General features: G+C 39.6%; 1 protein-coding gene across 3 annotated transcripts in view; it reads right to left on the reverse strand.

Annotated features, from left to right (window-relative positions):
- Positions 1–13,415, reverse strand: part of Fhit (fragile histidine triad diadenosine triphosphatase) — a 1,530,368-nt gene that overhangs the window by 806,886 nt on the left and 710,067 nt on the right. For all 3 annotated transcript variants that reach the window (XM_060390944.1, XM_060390943.1, XM_060390942.1), the window contains one exon: positions 385–503. In XM_060390944.1, the coding sequence (XP_060246927.1) occupies positions 385–487 (103 nt within the window). In that variant the 5' untranslated portion in view covers positions 488–503. The remainder of the gene's footprint in view (positions 1–384; positions 504–13,415) is intronic.

A 13,415-nucleotide genomic window follows, 5' to 3' on the forward strand; every position in this document is an offset into this window, starting at 1 on the left:
AATTCCACATCAGAGTCACCATCCAGTTTCTAACCCTCCATTAAAATTCACAACGAATAAAAAGTGCCCATGATATTCATTGGACCAATTTTAGAAACACCTATTTATTTACACAGCTATGGTAGTGAAAAGGTCAACCAAAAATTCCCATCCAAAGCTACAGTTGCTAAGCAACCCTCCTTAGTAGTTCTGCAACATTGCTCAAGCATATTACAGGTGCCACCAACTGGATTCAAAGTAAATATGAATAACATCTTACCTGGTCACTTTGAATGTGGAGGAAGGGAGATTCTTTGCTTACCTTTCAGGGACAAACAATAAAGGCTGAATCTATATTGACTTGGCGGGTTTGGCACAAATGCTTCTTTTACAAGAAAAGGATACGGCCAGGTACAACGGGCTTCCTATTCACCAAGGCGAAGGACAGCTCAGTTTTGAGAAATACCACAGAGGGCTTGATAAGATGTTGGCCAAATCTAAATGACATGGTCTCACAGTGAAATCTGAAAGAGGAAATAATTTAGAAAATAAGCATTCAAAAGAGCTAGCTAGTAACTAGGTTCACTAGAAGGCAAATTTCAAGTAAAAATTCTTAAGTGCAAAGAGGACGCCGTTTAAACTGGGCCCTTTAAATCTCCCCTCAGATGAAGTCCAGGTAAGTGCTCTTGGCATATTCCCATCTCCCTGCAATGCTGCCTTGATTCCAGTAGTGTTGCCAAGCAGCAGCTGTACCATGGGTAACAAAGCAGTGTGTCATGCCTAAACTCTCTGGCCCTTCAGGGTGTCACCTCAAATCCACAAAGTCCTCTTTGTTCGATACTTAATTTTGCCATTGACCTGGTCATCTCTGTTAATATGGAAATGTCCACTGTAAAGTACTGAGTACAAACCTAATTCTTAAAGGCTTCTTTCACATGGTTTTATCTTTGTTTGTATAACAGCAATTTAGCACAGGAACAAACACTGTCTGACCTCGCCTACAATGACAAAACACGCATTCCCTGAGAACTATTGCAATTCAATTGCCAAAATTAGAACAACAACAAAAAAAAAACCACACACACACACACACAAAAAAAAACAAAAAAAAACAAAAAAAAAACACAAAGGAATGAGCAAAACAGAGTTTCAGATGATACTAGCTCTCGACTCATGCAGACATAGCCCAGACAAGGAAAGCTAATTTTTCCATGTCCTTCTTTGAGGGGAGGCCCAATGACAGCAATAAAATGTCCCCCACGAGCTCATGTGTTGAGCACTTGCTGCCACTGCTCTGGGGGTGGGCATCTCAAATTTAGGAGAAGGGGGTGGTTGGAGGAGGTAGAAGACAGGGGGCAGAGACAGGGCTTTGAGATTATGCCTGCCTTCTGGTGGGTGTCTCTCCATTTGCTCTATGTGGAGAGATAAATAGCTTGCTCCCACAGCCATGATTTTCTGCAAACTAGAACTCTGAAACCCTGAACCAAAATAAATCCTTGCTACTGCAAGGTATTTCTAACAAATCTTTTGTCACAGCAATGTGAAAAAATAATGAACATGAGAAACAATGAAATGAAATTGGGCACTTGGAACAATGAACCAAAGCTATCCATGCCCCAGGAACAATCTTAGCGAGGTGATGTCTACACATGCGTGACCCTGTGTGACTAAGGCCCCTACACTTGTGTACGTCAAGAGCCACTCACTAGAGATCGATAGCCAGAGACCAACTTACATGAAACCCAGAGATGAAAGATGAAGATGAAAAATAAGAAGAAAGGATGAAGTTAGGAAACGGAAAGCTTTTTTTTTTTAAGTAGACCAATAAATGCATAATGATTTAGTGAATCAAATGTTTAAAGTGAGAGGTATGCAAAAGTCTTCCATCGTAGTGGACTAGAACTTGGCATATTTGATACTAAGGACTCATGTCAGTATTACTCATGTCATACTGGTTTTTAAAATACAACCAGCTCATAAAAATTAAGGCCAGTAAGACTTTCAAATATCACCTAACCAAATGGCTTCTGGAGCATGCTCTCTGGGAAGCTTTTAGGAAAGTGAATTCGTATTTTCTATAGTTCTAGCCATGTTACCTTAACTTTTCTATGGTTGATGCTGTCACCATGTTCTATGGGTAGCACTCTTCTTATTTGCCTAGACCTAGGTCTTAGGAATTGCCCTTAGCACCCTTCGTCCCCTAGCATACTATTGCTTGGGAGTAGATATGGGCACAAAGTGAAAAAAAAATCAAAGACAAATCCTTCAGCCAGTCACTGTCAATGCTACAAAAGGCTTTTTGTTGTTGGTAGTGGTTTTATTTAATTTTTAATTTTTTACAGTTAATTCACTTCATATCCCGATTGCAGCTCCCTCTCTCATCTCCTCCCAGTCCCACACTCCCTACCTCCTCCCCCCATATCTCCCTCCCCTAGTCCACTTGAAAAGGAGAGGCCTCCTCTCCTACTATCTAACTCTAGGCTATCAAGTCTCATCAGGCCTGCCCTGCCTGCACACTCTTCCTCAGTGGACCTGCAAGATTGCCCCAACAAGGGGAAGTGATCAAAGAGCAGGCAATTGAGTCAGAGACAGTCCTGCTCCCCTTATTAGTGCACCCACAGGTTGACTGAGCTGCCTATGGGCTATATCTGAGCAGGGGGTCTAGGTCCTCTCTGTGCATGGCCTTTGATGCATCAGTCTCTGCAGGAGGCCCTGGGGCTAGATTTGCTGGCTTTGTTGGTCTCCTTGTGGAGCCCCTGTCTTCTCTGAGTCCTTCTATCCCCCATTCTTCCATAAGATTCCCTGTGCTCTGCCCAAAGTTTGGCTGTGAATCTCCGCATCTGCTTCAATCCCTTGCTGGGTGGAGTCTTTCTGAAGACATCTATGGTAGGCTCCCATCCTGTTCCCTCTCTTCAACCTCTTTAGGTGTCTATTCTGTTTGCCCTTCTGAATAAGGATTAAGGATCCTCTCTAGGGTCCTCCTTGATGTGTGGCTTCTTGATGCCTGTAGATTTTAGTATGTTTATCCTGTATCTATGGCTAATATCCACTTATAAGGGAGTATTTACCATGCGTGTCTTTCTGGTTCTGGGTTACCTCACTTGGAATGATCTTTTCTAGTCCCATCAATTTGCCTGCAAATTTCAAGCTTTCCTTGTTTTTAATAGCTATTCCACTGTGTAAATGCACCACAATTTCTGTATCCATTTCTTGGGTGTTCATAGGTATATGGGTTTATTTCTAAGACTTTGATTCAATTCTATTGATCCACCAGTCTGTTTCTATGAGAGTACCATGCAGTTTTTATTACTCTTGCTCTACAGTACAGCTTTAGGTCATGGATGGAGATAGCCCCAGAAGAACTTGAATTGTACAGGGTTGTTTTAGCTATTCTGGGTTTTTTGTTTTTTCCATATAAATTTGAGAATTGTTCTTTCAAGGTCTGTAAAAAATTTTGTTGATATTTGGATGGAAATTGCATTGAACCTACAGATTGCTTTTGGTAGGGTAGCCATTTTTACTATGTTAACTCTACTGATCCATGAGCATGGGATATCTTTACACCTTCTGATTTCTTATTCTATTTCTTTCTTCAAAGACTTGAAGGGGTTTTTGTTTGTTTGTTTGTTTGTTTGTTTTCACACCAGTCTTTCACTTTCTTGGTTAGAGTTACACCAAGGTAGTTTATGTTTTTTTGTTTTGTTTTTGGCTATTGTGAAGGGTTTGTTTCCATAATTTCTTTCTCAGCCCTTTTGTCTTTTGTGTACAGGAAGGCTACTGATTTTTTGAATTAAATTTGTAACCAACTATTTTGCTGAAGGTGTTTATTAGCTATAGAAGTTTCTTGGTACAGTTTTTGGGGTCACTCATGTATACTATTATATCATCCACAAACAGTGATACTTTGACTTCTTCATTTCAAATTTGTATCCCCTTGATCTCCGTTATTTGTCTTAGTGCCCTAGTTAAGGCTTCAAGTACTAAACTGAAGAGATATGGAGAAAATGGGCAGCTTTTTCTTGTCCCTGATTTCAATGGGACTGATTTAGGTTTCTCTCCATTTAGTTTGATGTCGGCTATAGGCTTGCTGTATATTGCCTTTACTGTTTAGGTATGTGCCTTGTGTCCCTCATCTCTCCAAAACTTTAAACATGAAAGGGTGTTGGATTTTATCAAATACTTTTTCAGCATCTAAGGAGATGATCATGGTTTTTGTTGTTGTTTTGTTTTTTGTTTGTTTGTTTCAGTTTGCTTAGATGGTAGATTACATTGATGGATTTCCATATATAGAACCACCCCTGCATGTTTGGGATGAAGCCTACTTGGTCATGGTAAATGATATCTTTGATATGTTCTTGGATTCAGTTTGCTACTTATTTTATTGAGCATTTTTGTGTCAATGTTCATAAAAGAGATTGGCTTGAAATTCTCTTTCTTTGTTAAGTCTTTGTGCAGTTTAAGCATCAAGGTGACTATGGCCTCATGGAATGAGTTTGGTAATGTTCCTTCTGTTTCTGGACTGTCTAGTCTGTTTGAGTGTGAAACTGAAGCCACTAGATTCCTCCCCCAAACACAGTTAACATGTCACTAAACAGAGACACAAGCCCACACCTAATGACACTGTCTGAGCAACTGCCTAACAGAGCTAGCAGCAGCAGCATGTCTGACATTTGTTTCCATTTAAGGATAACTGGACAAACTTGACTTAAGCATGGGCTCTAAGTGATGAGCTGCTGTTTTCCCAAGTTCTTGACTAGTACTTCTTTTGGTCTTATTTGTCTTTCATCCTTTTTTTGTCTTTGACCCTCTATGCCCAAACCTGTTCTATCCCCTCCCAAATCAGGATTCACTGTAGCAGAATTAATGCAGTGTTTATCTTCTTTGTAGATGTGTGTACATGCCTTCCATATGCCAAAAATATGGAAGGCTCTCAAAAACATTTAATTTTAATTTTGTATAAATTATTTGTTTTAAATCTCATCTGTTTCTTAATTCTGTTTTACTCCTTCAGTGTTGCTAAAAATAACTCCTGGCTGCTCATTTCTTCTCACAGCAATCCACTGTGGCTTTTGTGTATAGTCTGTTCCTGCTCAAGAGTTAGTCCAGCTACAATATTTTATCACAAATAACACTGTGACTTCTTTCGTAATGCACATCCTATAGTCCTATATAATAGGGTTTTAAGTCATAACCTAATCGGCTTTTCTAAGATATAAGTACCAGTTTTCATTCCTACGGACAGCACACAAAGACTGCGTTTTCCTCTGTCCTTGCCACCACTTGATATTATCTGCTTTCATGACGGATAGTAAAAAAATGGTATCTCAGACACAGCTCATCCCTAGTACGATTCCAAGCCATTCCCACTCCCATGCCTAAATGAGACCAGGAAAACGACACCATTGTTCTTTTGAACAGTGGAATCACTATGGATGAAGAAAATGATACAAGGCCTGGCCCTAGATGAAGAGCTATGGGCAAATAATGGCTGCTTATAGAGATCTAGTCTTCCTCAGGGAGTCACTTCCCGGTAATCGGTTATACAATCCCAAGGGGTCAGCCCTGAAATACAAAGAGCAATACTGAATGGACTCATCAGACTGCATCTATATGAAGGTGCGTGTATGTGTTCACATGTGTGCATGTATAACAATAATTAAAGAAGATGAGGCAGAGTTTAGAGTGGAAAAGAAAGGAACAGAAATTACGCAAATACAGCACTCTCATAATATTCTAAAAATAGGGGAGGCCAAGATGGCAGCGCCGGGAGAGCACTGTGTCTGAGAAGCAGGACAACACACTCCATGCAGCGACCAGGAGACTGAACTCTGGGCCCTAAAACTGCAGCTATCATGTTTCCCAGGTGAGGGGAGGCTCCCACGGCGTGGGAATCAGTGGGGTCCACTCTCGGCTGCCCAGCCAGAACCCGAAGAAATCCCAGATAACGCGGGCTTTGGGTCTCCAGGCTGGTGTCGCAAGCCTGCATGTCCCGATCACTTTCCCAGGCTGATTGGTGGGCACAAGGATGCCAGAGACTGGGAGTCCCAGTCGCAAAAAAACCCACGGGGAAGCAAAGTTGTGAGTCTGATCGCGGGTCACCCAGTCTTTCCCTGGAAGGTCTCGAGGATGGCCATAAACATACAAGAGATGGCCATAAACATACAAGAGGCCTACAGAACACCAAGTAGACTAGGCCAGAAAAGAAATTCTTCACGTCACATCATAGTCAAAATACTAAGCCTACAAAACAAAGAAAAAATTCTAAAAGCAACAAGGGAAAAAAGCCAAGTAACATATGAAGGTAGACCTATCAGAATCGCACCAGATTTCTCAACAAAAACTATGAGAGCCAGAAGGGCCTGGACAGAAATCATACAGTCCTTAAGGGACCACAGACTCCAACCCAGACTACTATACCCAGCAAAACTTTCAATCAACATAGACGGAGAATGCAAAATATTCCAAGACAAAACCAAATTTAAACAATATCTACATAGTACCCCAGCTCTACAGAAGTTACTAGAAGGGAAACTCCAAACCAAAGAAAACAACTACATCTAAGGAAACAGAGGAAATAGATAACTATACAACAAAAAAACCAAAAGAATACAAGCAATGAAACTCAGTGACACCAACAACCCCACATCTAAAGTAAGTAACAATTGTTGGTCACTAGTTTCTATCAACATCAATGGACTCAACTCCCCAATAAAAAGACACAGACTAACAGAATGGTTGCAGAAATAGGATCCATCATTCTGTTGCATCCAAGAAACACACCTATGCAACAAAGATAAACACTACCTCAGAGTAAAGGGCTGGAAAAATGTCTTTCAAGCAAATGGTTCCAGAAAACAAGCGGGAGTAGCCATATTAATATCTAATAAAATAGACTTTCAACCCAAGTTAATCAAAAAAGATAAGGAGGGCCACTACATTCTCATCAAAGGAAAAATCCACCAAGAGGACATCACAATTTTGAATATCTATGCCCCTAATACAACAGCACCTACATTCGTGAATGAAACAATATTAAAGCTTAAATCACACATTGATCCTAATACCCTAATAGTGGGAGACTTCAACACTCCACTCTCACCAAGGGACAGATCAACTAGACAGAAAACAAATAGGGAAATAAAAACACTTACAGAGACCCTAAATCAAATGGACCTAATAGACGTCTACAGATCTTTTCATCCAAACTCAAAAGAGTATACCTCCTTTTCAGCACTGCATGGAACCTTCTCCAAAACAGACCATATAGTTGGTCATAAAGCAAGCCTGCACAGATACAAAAAGATTGAAATAATCCCTTGTATTCTATCTGACCACCATGGAATAAAGCTGGACCTCAACAACAACAGAAATAACAAACAGCCTACACGCACATGGAAACTGAACAACTCGTTACTCAATGACAGCTGGGTTAAGGAAGAAATAAAGAAAGAAATTAAAGACTTCCTAGAATCCAATGAAAATGAAGGCACAACATACCCAAATTTATGGGACACATTGAAAGCAGTGCTCAGGGGAAAATTTATAGCACTAAGTGCCTGCAAGAAGAATTTCGTAACATCACATACAAACAACTTAATGGCCCAACTGAAAACCCTAGAAAAAAAAAAAGAAGTAGATATACCAAAGAGGAGCAGACGGCTGGAAATAATCAAACTCAGGGCTGAAATCAATCAATTAGAAACAAATAAAACTATTCAAAGAATCAATGAAACAAAAAGCTGGTTCTTTGAGAAAATCAACAAGATAGACAAACCCTTAGCCAAACTAACTAAAAAGCAGAGAGATTCTATCCAAATCAACAAAATCAGAGATGAGAAGGGTGACATAAACCTAAATGAAATGGACAATTTTCTTGATAGATTCCATCTTCCAACATTAAGTCAAGATCAGTGAGAAAGACTGAATAGCCCTATATCCCCCAAGAAAATTGAAGCAGTCATTCACAGTCTCCCCTCCAAAAAAAGCCCTGGACCAGATGGTTTCAGCGCAGAATTCTACCAGACCTTCAAAGAAGTGCTAACACCAGTTCTCCTCAAAATATTCCACAAAATAGAAACAGAAGGTACATTACCAAACTCATTCTATGAAGGGACAGTCATCCTGATAACTAAACCACACAAAGACCCAACAAAAAAAGAGAACTTCAGACCTATCTCTCTTATGAACATTGACACAAAAATACTCAATAAAATACTTGCAAACCGAATCTAAGAACACATCAAAGATATCATCCACCACGACCAAGTAGGCTTCATCCCAGGCATGCAAGGGTGGTTCAACATACGGAAATCCATCAATGTAATCCACCACATAAACAAACTAAAGGAGAAAAACCACATGATCATCTCCTTAGATGCTGAAAAAGCATTTGACAAAGTCCAACACCGATTCATGTTTAAAGTCTTGGAGAGATCAGGAATACAAGGCACATATCTAAACATAGTAAAAGCAATATACAGCAAGCCTATAGCCAACATCAAACTCAATGGAGAGAACCTTAAAACAATCCCACTGAAATCAGGGACAAGACAAGGCTGCCCACTCTCTCCATACCACTCAACATAGTACTTGAAGTCCTAGCCAGAGCAATAAAACAACTAAAGGAGATCAAGGGGATACAAATTGGAAAGGAAAAGGTCAAAGTGACACTATTCGCAGATGATATGATAGTATATATGAGCGACCCCAAAAATTCAACAAGAGAACTCCTACAGCTGTTAAACACCTTCAGCAAAGTGGCAGGATACAAAATCAACTCAAAAAAAATCAGAAGCCCTCCTGTGTACCAAAGACAAAAGGGCCAAGAAAGAAATTAGGGAAACAATACCCTTCACAATAGCCACTAATAACATAAAGTACCTGGGGGTGACACTAACCAAGCAAGTGAAAGACCTGTTTGAGAAAAACTTCAAGTCTCTGAAGACAGAAATTGAAGAAGATATCAGAAGATGGAAAGATCTCCCGTGCTCATGGATTGCTAGGATTAACATTGTGAAAATGGCCATCCTGCTAAAAGCAATCTACAGATTCAATGCAATTCCCATCAAAATACCAACTCAATTCTTTACAGACCTTGAAAAAAAGATTCTCAGCTTCATATGGATAAACAAAAAACCCAGAATCTCCAAAACAATCCTATACAACAACAGATCATCTGGAGGTATCTCCATCCCTGATCTCAAGTTGTACTACAGAGCAATAGTAATAAAAACTGCATGGTATTGGCATAAAAACAGAAAGGAGGATCAATGGAACCACATAGAAGACCCGTAAATAAACCCACACATCTATGAATACTCCATTTTTGACAAAGAAGCCAAAACCATTCAATGGAAAAAAGACAGCATCTTCAACAAATGGTGCTGGTCCAACTGGATGTCCACATGCAGAAAAATGAAAATAGATCCATATTTATCACCCTGCACAAAACTAAAGTCCAAGTGGATCAAAGACCTCATCATAAAACCAGATACTCTAAAGCTGTTAGAAGAAAAAGTGGGGAACAGCCTAGAACTCATTGGCACAGGTGACAACTTTCTGAACAGAACACCAACAACACAGGCTCTAAGAGCAACAATCAATAAATGGGACCTCATGAAACTGGAAAACTTCTGTAAAGCAAAGGACACAGTCATCAAAACAAAATGACTGCCTACAGATTGGGAAAGAATCTTCACTAACCCTTTATCTGACAGAGGACTAATATCCAGTATATACAAAGAACTAAAGAAGCTGAAAAACAGCAAACCAAGTAATCCAATTAAAAAATGGGGAACAGAGAATTCTCGACAGAGGAATATCGAATGGCAGAGAAACACTTAAAGAAATGCTCATCCTCATTAGCCATCAGGGAAATGCAAATCAAAACGACCCTGAGATATCACCTTACACCCATCAGAATGGCCAAGATGAAAAAGTCAAGTGACAACACATGCTGGAGAGGTTGTGGAGAAAGGGGAACCCTCCTCCACTGCTGGTGGGAATGTAAACTGGTACAACCACTCTGGAAATCTATCTGGCGCTTTCTCAGACAATTAGGAATAGTGCTTCCTCAAGACCCAGCTATACCACTGCTAGGTATATACCCAAAGTTTGCTCAAGTACACAAAAGGGATACTTGCTCAACCATGTTTATAGCAGCTTTATTTGTAATAGCCAGAACCTGGAAACAACCCAGATGTCCATCAACGAAGGAATGGGTACAGAAATTGTGCTATTTTTACACAATGGAATACTACTCAGCAATCAAAAAGGAGGAAATCATGAAATTTGCAGGCAAATGGTGGGATCTAGAAAAGATCATTCTGAGTGAAATATCCCAGAAGGAGAAAGACAAACAGGGTATATACTCACTTATATAAACCTATAAGATATGATAAACATAATGAAATCTATACACCTAAAAAAGATAATCAAGAGAGCAGACATGGGGTAAGATGATCAATCCTTGTTTAGAAAGACAGATGGGATGTGCATTGAACGTATGACAGGAGTCCACTGAGCACATCTGAAAGATTCTAACTAGCAGTGTTTTCAAAGCAAAGACTCATGACCAAACCTTTGGCAGAGTACAGGGAATCATAAGAGAGAAGGAGAGTTAGTCTGATGGGGAAAGGATAGGAGCTCCACAAGGACCAAATATATCTGGGCACAGGGTCTTTTCTGAGACTGACATTCAACCAAGGACCATGTATGGATATAACCTAGAACCTCTACTCAGATGTAGCCTGTGGTAGCTCAGTAACCAATTGGTTTTCCCAAAGTGAGGGGAACAAGGACTATTTCTAACAGGAACTCAATGACTGGCTCTTTGGCCTCCCCACCCCCCCAAGGGAGGAGCAGTCCTGTTAGGCCACAGAGGAGGGCTTTGCAGCCAGTCCTGAAGATACCTGATAAAACAGGATCAGATGAATGGGGAGGAGGTCCCCCCCATCAGTGGACTTGGAAAGGGGCACGGTGGAGATGAGGGAGGGAGGGAGGGACTGGAAGGGAATGAGGGATCGGGACACGGCTGGCATACAGAGTTAATAAAATGTAACTGATAAGAAAAAAATAAAATTCAAAAAAAATTCTAAAAATAATTAATTAAAATGGTATCTCTTCCTTTGAACTCACTTTCACTTATTATTGTGTCATGTATACTTCGTCTTCCACAAACTGTTGATTTTTTTTCTTCATCCTCATTTTCACAAGTCACCTCCCTTCTATTTCCTGATATTCCAGTGTCCACAAAATGGTCTAAACCATCAGTATGATAATTATATTTTTGCCATCTGTTGATTTTTGTTGTTGCTTTAAGGAACAAACCCCACTCATTTTGTTATAATTAAAATCATTACTTTTCTTTTGTGGTTTTCATTATTCTTATTTAACAAATCTTTCTCCATAATAAGGTCACAAATGTGAATTCTGGCATTTTCTTCCATGAGCTGTATATCTTCACTTTTAACATTTTGCTTTATGTTCCATGTGCAGCTTTGCTTGAATTATGAAGTATTGGGGGCTGGAGAAATGGTTCAATGGTTAAAAGTACTGGCTGCTCTTTCAGAGGACCCTGGTCCAGTTCCCAGCACCAAGTAGCCCACAACTGTCTGTAGCCCCAATTTCAGGGGATCTCACACCTTCACAGACATAGTGCAGGCAAAACACCAATGCCCGCAAAATAAAAATAAACAAATCTTTAAAAAAAGAAAAGGAAATGGTTTCACTTTTCTTCTTTCGTGAGCCAATTTTTTTAATGCCAGTTCCTGAGAACATTCCCATAGAGACATAGGAGCGAGTTTGGGCTCTTTTCATTCTGAGCCTGTGCCAGATGCTCTAATAAGGAGTTTGCTAAATTATTTTCTATAAAGGACCAGGGGCAATGGACTATATAATCTCTTGTAACTAATCACCTCTGGCATGTAGCATGTATGCCACCATGGTTATGTCTGTGTTCTAATAAAACTTTACTTATTGCAAAGGGCAGGGCTTGGATTTAGCATATGATCTGAAGTTTGTCAGTTCCATATATATCACTTCCCTTCACAAATTTTGTGGATAGAATTTGATTGGAGTAGATTTAAATGTTGATGGAGGGAGATGGACATCTTCATAATATTCAGTGAAGCTACTTATGAACACTGCATTTATGTTGAGTAATTCCATGACTAAGCTCTGGAAATAGTCCACCTTTTATGCCTTAAGCATTCTCTCTTGGAGTTCTCCTGGACAGCTTTTGGGCTGCACCAGTGCTATGACTGGTATCTTATTCTTGCCCTAGTTGGTAAATGCTTACTTCCTGAACAGAAGAAAACTACAGATTTTTGTATACTGTCCATGCAGTAGCCTGGCTAAGTTCTACCAAGGCTGCTGATGGTGCCCACAGAGTTTCTTTAGTTTTCCATAAGTGATTTCACTTAGAAATAATGTGATTGCTCTCATTTTAATTTATCTATTTCTTTTTCTCTTGTGAGTTCTCTGGTAATGTGTTCAAAAGTAGAAGCAACAAAAGGATCCTTGTCTTATTCTTAAAATCACAATGAATGAGTGTAAAGTTTTCTTTTTTCTATTAAGAATAGCATCCACTGTAAGTTTTAGTTATTTTTTTAAAAGCTTGTATACTGAGCTAGGAAGAATAAAATCTAAGTTTCCTAAAGATTAATTTTTTTAAATAAATAAAATTCAACTAAATATATTTTATATCCACAATACAATTTTGTACTCTTTGTCACTGTCAGCAAAGGATTTCTTAAAATATTTAACAATCCCTTTACTTTTATGATTATCCTAGCCACTCACAGTATCTTATAATTTGCCTACCCTCATATTGGATTTCTGGGTGTTGTAGATAAAGTTGTCCAAAAACTAAACTTACTAGGTAGTCACTGTTAACAACTACCTAAACATGCTAGCTTGGCTTGCTTATTTGAAAAGAAAATTCACGCCTATTCTCTATTCTTTAAGCAACACTTCTCAACCTGTGGGTCATGATCCCTTTGTGCCGGGAGCCAAAGCTATCTACGGAAGTCAAAGTCAATTAGTGAGCCAAGGCTATCTACAGAAGCCAAAGTCAAAGCTATCTAGTGGAGACAAAAGGTGTTTGCTAGGTCAAAGCCAAATAGTGAGCAAAGGTCATTTAGTGGAGACCTAAAGCTATTTAGTGAAAGTTATCTAGGACCCTAACTCATGGGTGAGAGACTGTGAGGACATCCGTTTGTTAGAGCATCCTTGAGAAAACATCCCTAAGTTATCTTGCAGGCACCCTATTTAACACATGAAAGCACTCTTCCTGTCTCCTGCAACAGCTAATTACCTTCCCCCTTTCCTGCCTTCTCCCTATATAAGTTGGGTAAAAATTTCTAATAAACGAAGCCTTGATCAGATGAACAGACTTGCCTTTCATTTATTGCATCTCTTGTCCCTCCCCCCCCCAA

This window comes from Meriones unguiculatus, chromosome 9 (genome assembly GCF_030254825.1).
Source record: "Meriones unguiculatus strain TT.TT164.6M chromosome 9, Bangor_MerUng_6.1, whole genome shotgun sequence".
NCBI classification, from domain to species: Eukaryota; Metazoa; Chordata; class Mammalia; order Rodentia; family Muridae; genus Meriones; species Meriones unguiculatus.